Below are 21,187 nucleotides of genomic sequence, written 5' to 3'. Positions count from 1 at the left end.
CGGTGAGGTGCGTGGAGAAAATTGAAATCAAATAACGGTTGATAACTTTATCCCAATATTTGGTCTAGACAACTCTGACAAGAGTGCAGGCCTGAAGTGTGTGTGTGTGTGTGAGTAAGTGTGTGTCTGCTTCCTGTCAGCGGCTTCCTCTCCATCCTCTGATGATTGCTTAAGTGACTAAATGAAATTACACTCTCATCTTCGTTGGTTAGAAACTATTTTACACGTTAACTTTACCTATGTGTAGTGGATTTTGAGTCCCATTTTTACATGATTTCTAGTTATCAACCGGACTTAAATCAGATTACATTTTGATTAATCAAATTAAATAGAAACTTACATATCTACCACCATTACTGCGTTAAATATGATCATTTACCACAAACGTGTCATTTTTGCTCAGCAACCTGTATTTATCATCTACTTTGAAATACAATAATTGTTTACATTGTTTCAAACTAATAGTCTAGACTAATAGGTATTCCTTAACTCTAATGTTCAAACAATTAAACTGAAAAAAAACAGCAGTTACAGAGGTTTATTACATACAATAAATGCAAGCCAGTGCATTACTAGCCTTTTATTTTTTATAAAACATGACAGCTAAATTACTCTGCTTTTGGCCCATTTTTTCAAATAATTGGAGGTAGGTCATTTGAACATTACTGAAGTCCCCCCCGCACCCCCACACACTATATTTGCACAGTTTAAGAAGTTCTTACAAAATCTATGGTGATGTAGTCATATTTACAAAATGACACTACTCCCCTATTATATTTCATAGAAGAATATTACAAAATATGTCACAAGTGAAGCTGTTAAATCTACAAGGAATTTGAAAGAAAAACATACTGTATCTCTTAATAAATCATTACTCAATGTATTACAGTTTTAACTTTCAGGCAAATATAAAACAAGTGAATTCAAGTATAACCAGGAACAACAAAAAACAGACACAATTGCAACAGATTTTCCCTTAAAGACGTAAACGGTTAACTGATAATAATATGAGTAAATGTCTTTCCTACAATATGGTCCTTCCATGACAAACACATTTCAATCTATTGTGATTTTGTTGTTGTTAGACATCTCAATTTGACAGAACATAAAAAAGATATTCTAGGCTTGAACTCTACAGACATATAGCTGACAAGTACTCAAATATGCATCACAGTTCAGTCTTTTCTCCGCTTCTGTGCTTCACTCAGCGGAAGCGCTCCTTCAGTCTCCATATGCCCTCCTGACCAGAAGTCCTCTGGAAGTCACAGATGCTCCTGAGCAGCTCTCTGAAGACAGGCGCCTGTTTCTCTGTCAATCTTGGTTTGAAGTACTCCAGCACTTCCTGGGTGGAGGCCTGTCCGTCCACATTCGCCTGGAAGGCTATAAAGTTGCGCACATCCACCAACAGCTCGTCATGCTCAGTGGGCGGAGGTGGGGGGGAGCTCGTTCCTGGAGCTCGGGAGCCGTCCTCTTCTTCGGCTTCTTCTATTTGGCTGGAGGGCATGCTGAGGTAATTCCGGGCTTTCATCTTGGCCAGCAGGGAGGAGGAGGAGAGTGGGGCGGAGATTGAGTCACTTTCGGCGCCCTCCCCACTGAAATGAGCTCCTGAACCAGGCTTCTTTGACACAGACCTCTTCACAATAACAGCATCCTAAAAGAGAAAAACAGATGCATTCACACAACATGGCCTCTAACTGCCATAGCTATACAGTGTATCTTTTCATAATAACAGTGCTGTTACCTTGCATTTGCCCGGAGTGGGGACAGATTTAACAGAAGGTGCAACCAGGAGAGAATTATTCTTTTGTCCAAACCGTTTCCTGAGACAGCGAACAAGGGAAAAACTGAGATGTTTATTTGACATGAGATTAGTGGAGCCCTAAACAAACCGTGTGTCAGTGTGAGACTGTATACCTTGCAGGTGGAGGAGGGGGTCTGTTGAAGGACAGCCTGCACTGCTGGCGAGAAACCTTAAGCGCTTTCAGGGCATCTTTGGCCACCCTGTTGGCTTCTGCTTCCACAAGAACATAGTCAGGGTTGGAGGACTCCATGATGCTGTCATGCTGCATCACACTGTGGATACCTGAAGGAGAAAAGAGTCAACAAAGAAGCTTATTGTTTTGCAAGACTTACTAAATGAACCATGTCTGATATGGCTGATGGGGGTTGTGCACAAAAAGCCTACCAGATTTCTTGAAGAGCTTTGCCAAGACATAATCGTCTGATTTCTTCTCTGTCTCATTGTCTTCACTCTCTGCTTTTTTAAAAGTCTTTTTCTTCACCAAGTGAGAGATGCGGTGGCCTTCAAACCGAGAACCCTTGGAGTGTTTACGCTTCTTATGTTTGTGTTTGTCCGAGTCAGCTGAGTCACAGTGCTTCCTTTTTTCCCTGTGTTTCTGTGGGCTAGTCAGGACAGAGTCTATGTCTCTGTGTTGGTGAGAGCTGGATGAGTTTGAGTTTCTAACTGCTGGCTTGGCTGCGTCCCAATCTCTGTTATTTTTTCTTGTACACTGTGTATTTGCTGAAATATTTGGCTCTACATCCTGGCCATTTTGGTTGGTGCTTTGACTGTCTGTCGGGCCGTTTGGTTTACCCGGAGAGTTTTTACTGCACGGAGTGTTTCCATCTCTTAATGCAGGAATGTCTGTAGCGGAGTGTCTGCTGCCTGCACCAGCTTCATTCTGGTTTGCTGAGGAGTGGTTCCGTATGTGACTCCCATGGGTGACCGTGTGTGATGGCCTTGGCCTCTGAGGTTTCTTGGGTGCCTTGACATCAGAACCAGTACCTGTATGACAAGCAAAACAAAACCTATGAGGTGAATTCTTCCAAACCTTTTTATTTTTTTTTTTTTTTTTTTTTGAAAGTCAGTTGATGTACATAATACAGTACAACACATCCATAATTTTCCGATGTTATATAGAAAAGAATAGAATAAAATTAACCAAAAGATAAATAAGTAATTGAACAAACAGGAATAAAAAAATTAAAATAAAGAAAATAAGTGAATGAATAAGTAAACAGCATTTGCACTAACCAAGGTAAAGCATAAAGTAAATAAACTACTAGAAAATAAAAAAACTCATGAATTAACAAATAATACAAAATAATATGAAAGTAAGTCAGGCTGAATATATGTACTTCTAGAACCAACCTAAATAAAATGAACAGTTAACATTTGTGTATCTTCAACAAGCTCTTGGGGGAGGCGACGTGTAAATTAGATTATCTTGCGTCAAGTTAATTCTGGTCGGAGTGTGGATAATTATTCAAGTATTTAAATGTATCCAGTTCAAGTCTTACAGTAAAAGTAAGTTTCTCCATCACATAAATATCATGAATGACATCGAACCAATCCTCAGCCTTGGGTACATCTGTTGTCAACCACTTTCTTTTAAGGGCTTTCTTACTAGCTATCAACATAATATTAAACATATACTTATTTCTTCTAAACTAAAAGAAATTCAGATGATCTAATAATAAGATAATAAAATGGTGAATGCAAATTCTGCAGACCTGCAAATATGGCACTGGTCTCGGTTCCCTGACCTCCATCAGGGTCAGACAGAGTGAAGAGCTCATAGATGTCGTTAGACTTGAAGAAGCGCCTTTGTTTGGGGTCCTTCAGAACGCGGTTGGTCAAAAACTGTTTGAAGATTTGTCTGAATTACAACAGATAAAATACAGAATTAGATACTTGTGTGTAATTTGTTATTTTACCTCAGCAGGCAACCTTGATCATCTGTCACCACAGAGTAGTTTGGCTGATGGATGAGAAAATTAGTTAACCGCACGACTGCAGGTATCAAAATAGAATCCCTGCAGATCTTTCAACTTGCTTTTTGAAAGCACTTTACAGACCCAAACCAAACTGAGCAACAGTTTAGAAGTCCTAGATTGGCCATTTAATAATGCAGGAAAGCTTTTCAATTACTGAGAACTGGGAAAGTGCAAGTAGTAATACAGCAATGATGTGAGCAATTAGTCATTTCATTACCAATATACACAAACGTGTGAAGTCAATAGAAAGATAACTAAAATGCAAGACTGCATTAGAAAAAGAACAAAAGCCAGAGCAGGATTTTTTTTTTTTTTTTTTTTTTTTTTTAAAAGAGCTTACGGCCAAACATAAAAAGAAAAATTGCACTCCGACTGACCTGTGGTAGATTTTCTCCTCGATGGTCCCTGCAGTCAGCAGTCTGTAGACCGTCACCTGCTGCTTCTGACCAATCCTCCATGCTCGCTCCCGTGCCTATGAACAACACAATACATTCAAATTAATTGTTCATGTAAATGATTTGAAACACACAGTCAAGTTTAGTCTTAAGATAAAGAAGGAAAAAACAGCAAGAAGCAGAAAAAGCATGCACTAGAAATGTAGGTAACAAGTACGTTAAGTAGAATAATTAAAATCCATTAGAAATACTGCACCTAGTTAAGGTTTAATTTGAATTATTGAGTGTCTGCATCTGTCGAACCTGTGTGTCGGTACTGGGGTTCCAGTCTGGGTCATAGATGATGACTCTGTTGGCTCCAGTCAGATTGACTCCCAGACCTCCGACTTTAGTGGTCAACAAAAAGATAAAAATGGATTCGTCCTGCAAGAAAAAATGTCAGCGATTAATGAACTTCATGTCAAGTTTTATACTCCTTTCAATCATCACTTTGGTATATAATCAAATAAATAAATTACATTAGTAATTCAATTACATTTCAAATACACTCTATTTAAAGAGAATCAAATAGCTTAATTTAAACTTGGCTTTTGGTAATTTGATTCTCCCTACAGAGAAGAAAAAAGTCAGACTTTGCATTAGATATGACTCAAACTCCAAAATACTTGTACGTTTTGCCATGCATTTTAACAGAATCAGAAGGTTTGATAATTAAAAAAAATGTTTTTACTAAAGACAGAGACAATAAGGTATGTCCAGTTTGAACAACAGATTGTAATCAGTAAGTGTTTCCACCTCAGGGTGTGCAGGGTTCCACTGAAGCATTTTATCCCTCAGGACGGGATTTTCATGGGAAACACTTAGAGCCATTAGGGATAAATAATCCTTACCTTGTTGTAGCGAGCGATGAGGGGCTGTCGGGAAGCTATCGGGGTAGTGCCGTCCATTTTCAAGTAGGAGTAGTTATTCTCTGTCACAAATACCTCCAAGATGTTCAACATCTGGAGAGGAGGAAGACGATAATGACAGCAGAGAGACCGTGAGAAAAGGAAGACAGGGAGAGAAACAGAGAGGAAAAGAGGGGCTGAGGTTTGGACAATCTCTAAAAGGATTAGAGCAGATTAATATTACATGGACAGAGATACCGACAGGGAGGGTCTCAGGTTTCCTCTGAGGTATAATCTCATTGGTATTGACTGCAACAGCTGGGCTCTCTCTCTCTCTCTCTCTCTCTCTCTCTCTCTCTCTCTCTCTCTCTCTCTCTCTCTCTCTCTCTCTCTCTCTCTCTCTCTCTCTCTCTCGTCAGGCGCAAATACAGAGAAGTGACAGGACAATTTAAGACATAATTTAATTCTTAAGGAAGAAATTACATGTCTTGCCTATGCAAAACTCCACACAAAAAGTGCAGTAATTACAAACAATTCTAAAATGGTATTATTATGTATTAACTGCAATTTTAGAAAACTGATTGATAGGTGAATCAGAAAGTCAGAGCAGCGTGTTCCTAACCTGTCGCGACTGAGTGAAGAGCAGGACTCTGTGGCCCTGCTTGAACCAGAGTCGCAGCAGTGACTCAACCACTATCAGCTTGCCTGAGCGTTTCCAAAAGCCAAAGTGTTCCTCCTTAGTTAGCTGGTCTTCAGGGATTCCCCTCAAGATCCGGGGGCCACCCGAGAAAAGGTCCGGGTGGTTACAGATCTTACGTAGTGCTATCAAACCTGAGAATACCTAAACAGCACAAAAAAAGAAAATAAACAGTTTTTGTTCATTCTTTAATGAACACAGAATTGGTGGCAGGTTACAAAACTGGTAGAAAAAAAAAGCATAAAAAAATAAAAACACATTTACTTTAGTCTACAGGAATTCGTTACATAATTTATTTTCAAACAAAAAGGCTGTGTTTCTTGATGAAGGCACAACGGTCACTGCATTAGTAATGGTGGTTAATGGACTGAGAGTGACCACTGAATATGTCTATAAGAGTGTGTGTGTACACACTTTGCTGTGGTCAGCCCTGGCTCTCAAACCACGTCTATTTGGTCAGTGGTGATAAATGGTCGAGTCTCTCTCTCTCCAGGGTCTAGCTAATGTGAGAAGACCAACTACACAGCTTCCTTAAAAGAGAGCATCTTAAAGAATACAAAAGTCAAGCTATTAGGTGTTTAACAAAATTTTGATTGCAAAGAAAAATTAAATTCCACTGATGGCACTTCAAGGTATTGTTCTTTAAGTGTACAATACTCCATACAAATACACAGAAAAGGGCTGTGAGTGAGAAAAGTGAACTGATATTCATCAGTTAGGAGGTTAAATAGTGAACGGGGCAAGTCGTGTTCCTGGACGCCTTCTCCTTGACCGAGAGTTTTGCTCTTCTTGTCCTTATAATGTGGCGTGGGTCAACACAAAGAGCCCAAATGGAGGAAGCATAAAACAAACTATGAAATTGAGGCTTACCTGCATGTCCCCATTAAGTATCTGGTAGACTTCTTTGGAATCTAAGAAGCTCTGATACACCTGCCGCTGGTCCTCTGTTAATCTGCAAAACAGAACCTACACACACACACACGCACACGCACACGCAATAAGCAGTGAGTGAGCTTCCACTTTAAAACCCCTTGATGAAGTGTATTGTGTGAGAAGAGAAATTAGAGGAAAGCAACGTGTTTTTGGAGCCACTGCTGGCCCGAGGGACTGACTTAATGAGCTGAAGAGGACTGAGGAGTCAACCATCATCAGCTGCATTGGACAGACCAGGGACCAGCCACCTTAATGAATACCTGCTCCTTTTACTTTACTAGGACTTTATTAGCTGGCTTCACTTGACAATGGCCACGCACATTCATCAAATACTCCTTAGACGTGGCACATACAGTCACATCCAATCAGATAAACACCTCCCCAGTTAAGAGAACCAGGCATGAGAGGCTGTTCAATACCTACACACAACTGGGTCAAATGTCTTAGAATATGATGAATACCTGTTCATTTTTGTCAGGCAAGGAGAGGTTGGCCTTAACGTCTGCCTTCATTCTTCTGAGCAGGTAAGGATTTATCGTGTCCCTCAGCACACATGCACACTTAAATGCCGTCTGGACCTGAAAAACAACACAAACAGCTTTAAAACAACATTCTGTTCAGTGTGTCAAAACACCCACATCAGCACCCACACCTGTCAGTGTCCTGAGGCATGATTGTCGTTTAGCCCCTCCTATGCCCTCTCTCATCACCTCCCTCATGTTGCTGTCCCTCTCAGCAGCCCAAGCCATTAAACATTGATCAGAGTGCCGTTAGTCTCGAGGGACGGAGCCCTCTTCTTTCATCAGTACTACTAGCCAGCTCCACTGGAAACAGAGGGGGAGCACTCTGTCCCACCCCACTAAAAGCTCTACTGCAAATGTCCTGCTACCCCTCATCCAGAGTCAGTGCTAAAGGCCAGTTAGCCTTTTAAACATTAACTCACTGGGGGTCCACAGAGGGATCAAAGTCACCCTTGGCAAAGCTAGAGGGGACAATAATATGGTAGGATTTAGGGCTCAATAAAGGTTAGAGTGGAAAAGAAGAAGAGGATGGCAGCAGATTATCCAGTTATCTCTACACAAGCTGCTGAGTGGATTCACATGGGACTGCAAATGCATGCTTGAGTAATGGATCTTGCATCCACATGTTCATCCAGCACCACCCCATCCACATGCAGTTTTACATACATCTAGTTCATATACATGAACATCAGTCAAGGACCTGCTTTGGTGTTCTGAGAATTTTCAAGAAGATAATAAGGCAGCAGCGCTTAGCCCTCTCTGACCATTTAATAACATTAATAATTAGTAAAGGTTTTTATTATCGACAGCGGAAGAAGCATCAATAGCAAGCTTAAATAATTAAATTCATACAGTCAGTGGGTTATTAACGATTGAGCACTAATGACAAAGGGCTACAATTTAGCTCACTGGCTCTCCACTTTAGCCTCTCCCTCTCTCTCTCACACACACTAGGGATGTACTGTTACGTTCTAAAGCACAAATAAATAACCATCAAACACTTATCAGATGATTTTGTGCAGACTGATTTCTCCTCCTCTGCATATTTATTGCAGCAGCTGGACAAGGAAGTAAGTTACTCTACTATCGATTTATAACCATTTTAAGACGAGGGGAGAACATTTCTCTTTGTTTGATTTCATTAAAAGCAAAGTTGAGGTTTGCTGTAGGCTTCATGACAATTTTTTTTAAAAAGACACGAGAAAAAAAAGAGAGATTCGCATTATCGAAGCAGCAAACTGCAGGCTGGAGCGAGACAAAATCTATGTTGTTGTCGTTGTGTGCGACAACCTGTGACGACTGCCCCATTCTCATTTCCAACCAATCACATAATTTGGCCCGCCTCTGCTGTTAGCGACCCAGGTTGTGTGCAATTCACATTGAAATCGACCCTAGTCTACCCTGATCCAACACACCTGGCAACCTGGGCCGCGAAGCCGAGTAGATCGAGGAGGGTTAACCCATTCAAACACACAGGCAACCTTAGTATAACCCTGGTTGAGCCATTGCTGTGAAAGGGGTATTACAGGGTTGCAAGATTAAAAATTAAAACAGATTCACAAAAAAAATAAAGTAACATGCGTAACAGATGAATGAGTTCCTCCAGTTACCACGGTATCCAAAAACATATTCCAAGTAGAGAGAAGCGTTGACTGGATGAGAGTCTGGAGGTTCATGCACTGTCACTTACAGTCAGGGGGTAGAGAGTTGCTCTATAGAGCCTTTACTTTATATGCTTTTTAGCAGTTTTACAAAATATCTAATTCAGGTTATGATCGATATGATAAAAATGGAGCACAGTTTGCAGTAGGTACTGATGTATACCCTGCTGTTTTTACCTCTTATGAGTTTCTCCTAATGTCAGCAATTGATTTTTAATTTTTTTATTGTTATCCTATTCATATTTTGAAAGTAACTTTGTTAAATTACTTTGTTTTAATTTTAAATAAAAATGGTCAATTAAAAAGGAACACGCCGACTTATTGGGAATTTAGCTTATTCACCGTAACCCCCAGAGTTAGACTAGTCCATACATACCCTTCTCATCTCCGTGCGTGCTGTAACGCTGTCTGACGGCTCCAGCATTAGCTTAGCCTAGCAGAGATCCTGCAGGTAACTGGTTCCAACTAGCCTACTGCTCCAAATTGTGACAAAAGTGACAAAATAACACCAACATGTTTCTATTTACATGTTGTGATTTGTATAGTCACAGCGTGTACAAAAAACAACGTAACATGAGACACAGCCATCTTCTAACAGCAAACAAACTGGGAACTATATTCTCAGACAGGCTTGCTGCGAGCATATCACTCCGCCCAAGTTACGTTGTTTTTTGTACACGCTGTTACTCTACAAATCACAACATGTAAACAGGAACATGTTGGAGTTATTTTGTCAACTTATTCGGAGCAGTAGGATTACTGGAACCATTCACCTGCTAGTTCTGTGCTGGCCTGATGCCGCTGGAGCCGTCAGACAGCGTTACAGCACGCATGGAGATGAGAAGGGTATGTATGGCCTTGTCTAACTCTGGGGGTTATGGTGAATAAGCTAAATTCCCAATAAGTCGGCATGTTCCTTTAAATCAAATTCTACAATCCAAAATATAAAAGAAAAAGCTAAATGACAGTTATGCTCAGTCCTTACACCTGGTTTCTGCTTTCTCTTATTTTCTGAAAATGTGGCCCAAGTCTCAAATGGGGTGACATTTCTTGATGGATTTATTGTACTACTAGCCTTCAAAGTTCAAAAGAAAGGAAGACTAAAGAGCCGAATTTAAACAAATCCTAATTATGCATTTGTGTGTATACCAGTACCTGTACAGGTGAGGCATTGCTGTATCCTCCCATGGTGATCGGCACAGAGAACTGCTCCATGAAGACAGGCAATGTCCCCAGTTTGCCGGGGAAGACGAAGTCAAACAGAGACCACAACTCCTTCAAATTGTTCTGCATGGGAGACCCTGACAGGATGAACCTGTGGGGAGTGCGAAACTAGAGAGAGAGACGAGAGAATGTATGTTATTCCTTAAGATCAATGTGATGTCCTAACATGTTTGAAATTGCTCTACAAGAATGAATGGAAGTAAATAAATAGCTTATTCTAGGTAGGAACGTGGAAAGGGATTATCTAGATAACTGACAGACTTTTTTAACTGAGCAGAGTTTAAATGTATTCACAAGTAAAAGTTGTCACTACTGTATGGTTTCAAATGTTGTGGTTAGAATGTGTGTGTTCGTGAATGTGTCTGTGTTTGAAACAATACCTGTTTGCAGGCAGTGGTAACTCCAGCATTTGGATTCCTGATCTTATGGCCCTCATCCAGGATAACGTAGTGCCAATCGAAGCGCTGCAAGGTGTCTTGCATATTCCTCACAGCTGAATATGAGGTTATCAGGATACCATGACATGATGCTATCTCTGGAATAAGCTTTTCCTGCAACAGAGAAAAAAAAACAGATCAGTGCAGGTTTTCATCAGTGCAATTACTAACCATCTCTGGTAGCTTGAGCGTCAAAGTAGGGCATCTACTTTAATGTGGTTTGAGGAAGGAGAGGTGAAGAGGGGAGAAGGTTAGGAGATAATGCTGCATCAACAGACCTCTAGTGCCCCCCAGAGGTAGAACGACCCTGTAGAAAACTTTTTTTTCTATTAAAATCAATTACACAGGAACACTGATTACCTTGTTGCTCGTGAACGAGCCAGTTTCATGTAGAACAGCCACTCTGAAAGGAGGCCACCAGGTGTGAAACTCCATGACCCACTGGTGCATGACTGTAGCTGGGCACACGATGACCGTCGGACCCAAACCAACATACCTACAACCAAACACACAGTACAGAGCTGTTTAATCACAAACCTGTGATTAAGATAGGTAACAAGGGAACTTAAGGTTCATTTAACTTTGGATAGCCTCAGTAAATTTCATTAGCAAATTACAGTCATCATTTCTATAACAAATTATAGAAAGTAAAGGCTTTTTCCCCAATAAGTGAAAATGAGCTTTGCTTGCATGTACAACGTGGGATGCATAAGGGAAATAGAGGAAGCCGAGTGTCCAGGTACAACAATGCAGCAGAATGATCTTACTACAAAGTCTAGCCCCACTGCTTCACACACACTCTCTGTGAATGAATCTATGAAGGTGCATGTACACATGCTCAGCTCCTCTGAGTTGTCAAACACAGACACACACAGACACGCATAAAGATACACTAATGGGCTGGTATGAACCTCTGCCTGGTGGAAGCTATTGATACTTGGCCATAATTGAGTTTGCAAGCAATCAATTTGTGGGCGTCTATAGTAGACAGAGTATTGACCATCAGAGAAGCTCCACCTTCTTCAGCATGGCTGTTGTTTGTGCAGTAAAACAAGATGATCGCCACCACAGTGTCATGTTTTCCATGGTTGATTTGTTGTCCCACACCTGCTCCACCCCCAGTTCATCTGTCCAAAATTAATTTTAAGTGTTCATGAAGACACTTACTCTACGCTAAACATACTACTCAAACACACACACAATGACACAGTGTCAGTGTTTCCTCTGATGTCTGCAGTAAGAAAGTGAAGAGTCTGATAATTGAAACATGTTTAATAATTCAGATGAACACTCTCAAGCAGAAATCCCCCTAATCAAATATTCATACCATACAGACACAAAGTCTCTGGCCACAGTTTGTTTGTGCGTGCGTGTGTGCACGTGTGTGTGAATGTTTACTTGTAGTTCGATCCTCGGGTCCTCAGTTTGCTGTAGCTCAGTCCAGCCAGAAAGCAGATAACCTGGATGGTTTTACCCAGTCCCATCTCATCTCCCAGGATGCCTCCTGCCTGCTGACAGTGGAGTTCCCACATCCACCGCACACCAGTCTGCTGATACCTGATAAGGTGATATACACATATGCAAAACATTACAACACCAGTGCATCACAGCAACTATGGACACCCAAGTGCACACGACAGGTTGGCCAGGTAATTGTACTGTATTTTAAATTAAATCTAGCTCAATTAAATGCTTGCCAGTAAAGTGTCAAATTACCCAATCCCTACCAGCTAGAGAAATTATTTACTCGTACTTGCAAGCCAAAAGTAAATTAATATAAGTGATTAATATAGTATTATTATTATTAGTATATTATTAAATCCATGCCAAATAGCAAGTTCTGAAAAGATACAATCACAACTAAGGGTTGGCTTGGCAAAGCAATATTTATCGACTAAGCTAAAGTCAAGGTTGCCACAGTTATTAAAAGTGTTTAAAAACAACAGATTGACAAAATGACTTACCAATGAATACTAGTGACCTCTTGGCAGTAAGTGAACCAAGTTTATGGTGTCTTGATCAAATACTCTTTGGTTAATCTTTACAATTTGAAAAGGTTCAAAATGTTGTTAGAAGCAGTAGGGTTTGTTGTAGATATTTTTATACACCAATTGTTTTACAGCTATTATTCAAATGCTATCACTTCTTTAGTAGGCATTTATAAACATTTGTAACACTGAACACTTACTTGTAAAGTTTTTTCCACAAGAAACCAGGTACTTTGAAGCCTTCGTCAAACTCTTCATCACTGTCATCTGTTAGCACCTCACCGCTTTCTCTCTTTACCTCCCTGTCTCGAAGACGTTGTCGCTTCCATCTCCTAGTAAGAGAATGAGTACATATTAATGAAGCACATCTAGTGGTAAAATGCATTTCTCTGTTATTTACTGTGAAGATCTTCGGGGGCTTCAGCCAATATAAGTGAACACAGACAACTCGCTGAGCTAGAAGTCAAAGAACAAAGACTTTAAACGGATAGTTGGCTGGTCACTGGTAGCTTCAGTATTGCTTGACAATATTTTAGACTAAACTTTAAGTGATTGATATTGTGTTTATACATCCAAAATTAAAATAATTTGGTAATCCAAGCTCGAAAAAGAGTGAGACATTTCAAGTTCATTTAGTTTCATGTTGGATTTCTCCCTGTGACCTGTACAGGGTGTACCTCGCCCCCCTATGCATACTGGGATAGGTCCAGCTACACACAACCCTAAACAGGGTAAGCAGGTATAGGGAATGGATGGATTGATGTACCATTTGCAACTCTTGCCCTCACTGATTTATTTTAAGACTTGCCTACACAAGTGTATGGATAGCAAATGTTTTAAGTTGTGGGTATTTCCCTTGAGCGGTGGAACATCTACGGCAAAAAGGGAAATGTAAAGGAGAACAATTTTAATGGTGCAGGAGAGAGGGCAGTTAGAGGCACAGTCGTCGCGCAGCAAATGAAGATTGATACGGACAATTAGTAGTGCGAGTTCCCCAGAAAGGTGTGAGGTGGAGAGGATAAGAATCCATCTTCATTTGGGCCTGGTCCTGTCACCCGGCCACGAAACTGGTCCTTTAGCTGGGCCTGGGAGACCACACTCTCTAATTAAGTCAAGACTAAGCATTGGTTCAGTTAATTACACTCCTCTGCCCCCACTCCACCCAACTACAAATACCACCCGCTCTAATATCATTCCTCATATAAGCTAGCCTCACCATCCATGCCACGTCTATGCTGTTGAATTGACATTCAATCACGATAGTGTAAAAAAAAAAAAAAGACACATGCCAACACAATTTATTTGGCAGCTATAAATATGAAATCTCATTAGGGCTGCTCTTCCATTAATTTGAGCATTAGAGTGAGTGAGTGAGTGTATAGAACCATGTGCAGTAGGATAATTAGGCCAGTGTGAGAGCATAGAGAGAAGAAGAGCAGGGAGTGAATTTGCTTAGTCAAGAAACAGCTGCCAATCTCATCTGGGATTAACTCTCCTTCTGCACTATGGAGCCAGCAGAAAGCAACTGATTTTCTCCTTAACTAAAGGGAATAACAATAGAACATTTGCACCACTGCCATTGCAAATGTCATGCAAAGTTAAAGGCTCATTATGGTGTTTGTGGAGCATGTCATTTACAGGCGTGGATGTATGATGAGAACATCTAACATCTACAATTGAGAAACTGAACACATTATAAAACTAGGGGCCACAATGATCAATCATTTATCCAAGTTTATAGCAGCAGGTTTATGATCATACCTTATTCTCTGTTTGTAGCACTCCACATCTCCATCATCTTTGTTTTTTTTGTCTTTACCCTTCACATCCTCCTCTTCATCTGAACTCTCAGGGCAGTATTCTTCATCACTCTCCTCTTTTTTCTTTACTTTCTTCCTCCCTTTTCCTTCACTTTTTTTCTTGTACGGTTTCAACTCATACTCTTCTTCATCATCCTCCCCAAAGCCCTCCTCAATGGCTTCTCTTTCCTCTTGGTCAGGATCTATGCCTTCATCACTGGGCAGGTATTCTGACCCCTCACTGTCTGTTTCCTCTCCCTCAGTGTGATGCTTCCTCTTTGGTTTAGGGAGCTGTGGCTCAGCCTTAGGCCGAGCCTTAGGATGGGCTTTCAAAGCAGTTATCTGGAGCTTTCGTATGCGCTTCCTCATTTTTTTGTCCTTGGAAGAGGTAACAATTGTGTTGTTTCTTCCCTTGACCTCACCAGGGCTGAGTCCGGAGCTCCTCTTCTTCTTCTTTATAAGAGGGACTCTCTTCTTCTCAGTAGCCATCTTGGCCTGGTCCGCCAAGTATAGGTCAAAGGCAGAGTTCTCGACAAGCATCACTTTTCGAGGCTCCTTTTTTTCCTCCTTCTGCGGGATTCGTGTTCCAAAAGGAGTCATGTGACCCTTCCGGATAAGCTCCTCCCACTCGGTCTCCTGAACAGGCATGAGCATGCTGCCCAGTGTGGACGGCCCAGCTTCTGGTACAACACACACATCAGGCAGGGTTAGATACAGAAATGTTGAGTATCGTTTTTTTTTTTGAGTAGCACTATAGAGTAGATTAGCATGCCCCCGTTTTGTTTTGTGTACTTGTACACACATATGATGACAAATATGTGTGCAAGCAGGTTTTAAAAAATTTTTTAAAATCTGTTTGTTCTCTGTGAAAAAGAGAATGCATTGAACACAATTGTTAGACCTCAAGGATGCACACAATACATTTTGGTGATAAACACTGAATGTAAACATAACCTTTTTGGTTTACAAGAAACTTCACAGTGCACCTTTAGGCTATGTGCGCAGCTACATTTACATGGATTTGTTCAAGGTGCTAAACAAAGAAATGAACTTGTGTTCAGACATTTTTCAAGGGAAGGTTAAATCAGCAGTGAATCACATTTGGCAGCAACACTGCTCTTTTTAGGTTACAACTTTTAAATATGTCTGTCTAATAGTCATCTCTGTTATGTCTCTGTGATGTGATGATGTTTTTTTTTTTTATACGGTTCATGTTCAACTCTACCAAAACACAGCATAATGTACATGACTAAACAGAATTGGTTATGTATAGCTGTGTCCTTTTCTGAGAACATTGTTATGTTGGATTTTCACAACAGATGTATTGGTTTTCACTTCCACACACCCAACAAACAGTAGCAAGCAGATCTCAAAGGCTATTGCAAAACAACATATAAACTGGAGACAAAACATTTCAACACTAAATGTAACGCAGATGTCACAATGAAAACACCAGCGGAAAGTTCAATGTGAAAATGTTTTGGTCAAATGTGTGCCATTTTTGTTATTACAGTGCACATCTTTTAAAACCTTCGACATACAGTGGGGGAAATAAGTATTTGACCCCTTGCTGATTTTGCAGGTTTGCCCACTTACAAAGAATGCAAAAATCTACAATTTTAATCATATGTACATTCTAACAGTGAAAGACAGAATCCCAAAGAAAATTCCAGAAAATCACATCATATGAATTTATTAAAATTGATAACCATCTGATGAGGAAAAACAAGTATTTGACCCCCTGGACAAACAGCATGTTAATATTTTGTAGAAAAGCCATTATTGGCCAGCACAGATGTCAAACGGTTTTTATAGTTGGTGACAAGGTTTGTGCACATTTCGGCAGGGATGTTGGCCCACCCTCCCTGCAGACAGCCTCAAATCATTCAGGTTCCGAGGTTGTCGCCTTGCAACTCGAATTTTAAGCTCCTCCAAAGATTTTCAATCGGATTCAGGTCTGGAGACTGGCTAGGCCACTCCAGAACCTTGATGTGCTTCTTCTTCAGCCACTCTTTTGTTGCTTTGGCGGTGTGCTTAGGGTCGTTGTCGTGCTGAAACACCCATCCTCGACCCATCTTCAGCTCTCTCACTGAGGGAAGGAGATGTCGGTCCAGAATTCCACGATACATGGCCCCGTCCATCCTCCCCTCAATACGATGGAGATGTCCCGTCCCCTTGGCTGAAAAGCACCCCCAAAGCATGATGTTGCCACCACCATGCTTGACGGTGGGGATGGTGTTCTTTGGGTTGTACTCGGTGTTCTTTGCCCTCCAAACACGACGAGTTGAGTTGAGGCCAAAAGGTTCTATTTTGGTCTCATCTGACCACATCACCTTCTTCCAGGCCTCTTCTGAGTCGTCCCAGGTGGTGAATGGCGAACTTCATGCGGGCCTGTACATGTTTCTTCTTGAGCAGGGGGACCTTGCGTGCGCTGCAGGATTTCAATCCATGACGGGCGTAGTGTGTTACCAACCGTTTTTTTGTAACTGTGGTCCCAGCTGCCTTCAGTTGATTCATCAGTTCCCCCTTGTGGTTTTGGGATGATTCCTCACCGTTCGCATGATCAGGGACACCCCACGAGGCAAGATCTTGTGTGGAGGCCCAGACCGAGGGAGGTTGGCGTGGTGTGGTGCTTCTTCCATTTCCTGATAACTGCACCGACAGTTGATCTTTTCTCTCAAAGTTGCTTTCCGATTCTCTTGTAGCCCATCCCAGCCTTGTGCAGATCAACAATCTTGTCCCTGATGTCCGTAGAAAGCTCTTTGGTCTTGCCCATGGAGGTGATGTTGGATGCTGGTTGTTTGGGTGTTGACAGGTGTCTTTTATACAGGTAACGAGGTGAGGCAGGTGTATTTGATGTAGATAATTGGTTCGGATTGGGGCTGTGTCTTAAAGAAAGACTAACTGGCTTGTAGGAGCCAGAATACTTGCTGTTTGTCCAGGGGGTCAAATACTTGTTTTTCCTCATCAGATGGTTATCAATTTTAATAAATTCATATGATGTGATTTTCTGGAATTTTCTTTGGGATTCTGTCTTTCACTGTTAGAATGTACATATGATTAAAATTGTAGATTTTTGCATTCTTTGTAAGTGGGCAAACCTGCAAAATCAGCAAGGGGTCAAATACTTATTTCCCCCACTGTATATTATGGCAGGTGTGTCAGGGTGATATGCGCTGAAGATGTAACTTATATGAACATCCACAGCCATCTCTGCACCATACAGAGTATTTTTAACCACCCGTTATTTATTCAAGCCTTTGCTTGCAATCTTCTCTGACAATTCCTTAAACAAGGAATGCCACAGAATAGCCTTCTTGGCAACCATAACTGCAACTGCTATTAATGCTTTGCATTGTTCCTGTTTTGCTTTGTTTTGTTACACTTTGGGCAGAGCTGAACATGACCCTGGTTTCACATTATCTGTAGCAAGCAGGGAGGACTTTTTTTTGCCTTATGTGACTCAGTATTGATTCCCCTCATTAATGAGTTTTCAATGCTTTTAGTTAATACATTGAAAAGCAACCACAAGTTAAAAGACACCTCACCTTCCTCTTCATCATCCTCTGCCAAAAGCTCAGCTTCCACCCTTTGGGTGTCCTCTCCTCCCAAAATGGCCTGAAGTCGCTTCTGTTTGGCTTTGATTTTCTTCAGCTGTTTCTCCTGAATTAAAAAATGTTTTAATCTTCATGACAGTCACTATCAATATTATGTAAATCATACAAATTTAATTTCAGGATTTGCCACATTTAGTATTTTACCTTATTTTCTTTCTGTCGTTTGACAGATTCAATCTTCCTACTGATATCTTTGCTGGAGGCAGCATAAGGAGACAGCTGCTCGATAATCTTGTTGATTTGTTTCAGAGACGCTGTGACGGACCTGAAACATACAATTTTATAAAAACAGAAGAAGATTTATCAGCCCCTTTAAGGTTTGTTGTTATTTTGAAATCAAAAATACATATGTGAAGATAATGGAGAAATGTATGTTATGAATTTATTTTTTCATTTTTTATTTTCGTCATCTGAGCTTACTTACTGATACATTTACATCTGATCAGGGGTCAAAAATACTACTGTTAATAAGTCTTGGAGAAAACTAAATGATTATTATGCTTTTACCAGTGCTAGTAAACAGTATGATCTTTCATTTAAAAACATTATCTTAACATTTCACCAAGCACAAAGGTATAGGATACTGGTATCAGTACAAATTATGAAGACTTAGATTGAAGGACTTTCACAGGAACACTTCAACATAAAACTAATATTTTGCCTAGAGGAAAACTCAGGAAAACCATCTCAGAAGTCTATATTTTATTGCAGTTATTGTCCTTTACCTGACATCATCGAGCACAGAGTGGTATTCCTTCTCAGCCTCAGCTTTAGCAGTAGCCTGACTGGCCTCCTGGATTGCCTCGTCCACTTGACGAAGGACACCTTGCTCAAGGACGTCCTGGTCATACACAGCAACACCAAGGCCCTGGAGTTCATCTGCTCCAGAACTGGCAGATGCTGCTTGAATACGCTGTCGGTCAATCTGCAGCAAGGCTCCAGACCTCTTACCACCTGTACCACACCACATATGGCAATACATGGAAGCATGAGATAGCCATGGGTGACTCTTTGAGGTTAACATGAATCAGTTTGACAGATCAACACTATTCATTATGTTCTTCCCTACTCTCTTGTGGTGCGAGAGTTGCATAGCTCACCGTTGTTACCCTGCCCAGGTCCAGTGTTGGCAGGATAGGCTGCAGCAACCTTGGAACCCTGACTGTTTTCAGGTAAAGAGCAGATTGCTGAGCCCCCTGACGCCCCATCCTCTTCTGTCCCTCCCGGGGTAAGGGCAGCACTGGCAGGGCTGGATAAAGAGGAGGGCACTTGGTCCTCTGAACCGTCTAACGTCACAGGCATAGTGATGCAGCTGCAAACGGAGTCAGTCAAGTGTGTCATTCACGTGTCAAACAGACGATGTAACGTTAAGTTAAAAGCTCTGGTTTTACTTCAATACAAGATATATTGTAAACTTAATATAACTAATAACTGTATATGAACTTAATTAACCAGGTAATTAACGTTAGTTAGAGCAACGTTAACGTTAAGCGTAGAAGAGGAAAATTTATATTTCTATTAACGGTACCTGCTCTAGCCAAATAATATAATACAAGTTAGGTAGACCGTTATTACATTTACATAAAGTTGAGTTAGAAAGTCTTTAATAAATGTCCATTGTTTACATGGCTAGGCTAGCATGCTAAGCTAACAGTGAGCCGAACATCATCAGCTGTATTGGCGACCAGCAGCAAGTCGGTTTGAATTAAACTAACGTACCAACAAATACAGAGTCATACAACAGACAGTTAGCGGTGATACATTGTCGGTGTTGACTTGCTAATTGGGTGAATTAAGAGCGTCGAAGCAACAATGACAGAAATGACTTACAAAACCTGCAGTTACACAACATCACTGCCTTGGTATGTCACGTAAGTTGGTTGTTGCTACTAGTCAAGCGTTTATTTCCGGTGCCAGAGAAGGCATTGTGCTCGCTGTTCAATGATTAACTTGTTGGACAGCGCCCTCTGCTGGTGCACAGCTGCACAGGGCTCTAGTCCTCTAGATGGCGCCACTAAACAACTCATTTTAGTTAGAGAATGGAGGAACTCACTGAACCACCCCCATTCCAATGAAAATGTTCTGGACCACATTTTGCCATGTAAACCATTGTGTTTGTGTTTTGCATAATCAGCTTGGTTAGATGTAGCCTATGTGTTGAAGAGGAAGCAAGAGAGTTTGGGAGTTTTTGTGTCGCAATCAGGCTGTAGTCCAACCAGACCTTGCATAATGGAACGGATCTACAGTAAAGCCTCTTCAAAGCTCCAAACTTCTATTCCTCTGCAAAGCATCAATCCCTTTTTAATGGAGTTTCCTTCAAACAACTGAAAAACCATACACTTCATGGATGTCAAAACATGAGCACAAACTTCTCAGAGGAAGTTTGTTTCCAGTATCTTGCAAAAATAAACAAAAGACTTAATTAAAAAATCTTCTCCGCGTTGCATTGCGGTGCCTGAGCAAAGGCCAGCAATCTTTCCAAACAGTGTTATTTGTGTAAAAAGACATATCTATGTAGGGATAGATATTGCTGTCACCCTTGGCTCAGAAAGTGTAGAAAGATGGAGACACTGGTCTATTTTATTTGTTAAATGTGGGTCACCTTCAGTAAACCTCTCCAGAGGCACTGGAGGGGACTTGAATTTACAGTAAGAAATACTGAACCAAAAGGAAAGTGTGTCACAGTAAGAAATGGGCCTTTACTTTAAAAAAAAAAAATACATGTGCTGAGCTCCGATCAGGTAGCTAACAGACACAATGTTTTCTCTGTTGGTTTTTGTCTGGCGAGTTAATATAAAGGCCCACAGATAGGAGTCAGAATAAGTCAAATAAACTATCAAGGTGTTGATTAATCACCTATGGTGGGAAATAAACTGATACATTCACATGATGTTGTGACTGCAAGGTTGAGCTGCAGAGAGGAATGTAAACTCATGTCTGTCTTCGCCCTCCATCTTTTGTTTATTCAAGCAATACTTGACAACTTTTATCACAGAGGAGAAGGAGATAATACGTATGTATATGGCTGTGTTTTCTGCACATCATAATTTAAGGAAAGGTAGTTGAAAGATCACACCAAGCTCACAGGATTTAGTGGGTGGCAAAGCTGTCTATCTTAACTGTGTGTGTGTGTGTGTGTGTGTGTGTGTGTGTGTGTGTGTGTGTGTGTGTGTGTGTGTGTGTGTGTGTGTGTGTGTGTGTGCGCGTGTGTGCGTGCGTGCGTACGTATGTGACAAATCCTGCTTCTGTGT

The 21,187-nt window shown here is 40.9% G+C and overlaps 1 protein-coding gene across 2 annotated transcripts; it reads right to left on the bottom strand.

Moving 5' to 3' along the window:
- Nucleotides 1-470: 470 nt before the first annotated feature.
- ercc6 (excision repair cross-complementation group 6) lies at nt 471-19,846 on the bottom strand. 2 transcript variants are annotated; one of them, XM_028603818.1, is made up of 22 exons: nt 19,767-19,846; nt 19,037-19,248; nt 18,662-18,890; nt 18,081-18,201; nt 17,868-17,982; nt 14,282-14,999; nt 12,721-12,852; nt 11,931-12,089; nt 10,893-11,028; nt 10,476-10,646; nt 10,027-10,203; nt 7,151-7,267; nt 6,627-6,722; nt 5,682-5,900; nt 5,063-5,173; nt 4,476-4,595; nt 4,155-4,249; nt 3,514-3,659; nt 2,186-2,785; nt 1,915-2,083; nt 1,742-1,820; nt 471-1,651 (listed from the first exon to the last, which is right to left on the bottom strand). In XM_028603818.1, the coding sequence occupies exons 2-22, from the start codon at nt 19,236-19,238 to the stop codon at nt 1,205-1,207; spliced, it is 4,359 nt and encodes a 1,452-aa protein (XP_028459619.1). In that variant the 5' UTR covers nt 19,239-19,248; nt 19,767-19,846; the 3' UTR covers nt 471-1,204. The 2 variants fall into 2 exon arrangements, with proteins under 2 accessions (XP_028459619.1, XP_028459620.1); XM_028603819.1 differs by having other exon boundaries at nt 14,282-14,996.
- Between the last annotated feature and the right edge of the window lie 1,341 nt (nt 19,847-21,187).

The sequence above is a fragment of the Perca flavescens genome, chromosome 17 (genome assembly GCF_004354835.1).
Source record: "Perca flavescens isolate YP-PL-M2 chromosome 17, PFLA_1.0, whole genome shotgun sequence".
Classification (NCBI taxonomy): domain Eukaryota; kingdom Metazoa; phylum Chordata; class Actinopteri; order Perciformes; family Percidae; genus Perca; species Perca flavescens.
Note: the sequence above shows the minus strand (reverse complement) of the source record. Positions and strands in the feature narration are given on the sequence as shown.

Coding starts and splice junctions, on each gene's coding strand:
- ercc6 (XM_028603818.1), bottom strand. CDS start 19,238: ATGCCTGTGACGTTAGACGGTTCAGAGGACCAAGTGCCCTCCTCTTTA. Junction 18,202..18,661: donor TCTGTGCTCGATGATGTCAG/GTAAAGGACAAT, acceptor TGTATGTTTCAG/GTCCGTCACAGCGTCTCTGA. Junction 6,723..7,150: donor TGCCTGACAAAAATGAACAG/GTATTCATCATA, acceptor GTGTGTGTGTAG/GTTCTGTTTTGCAGATTAAC.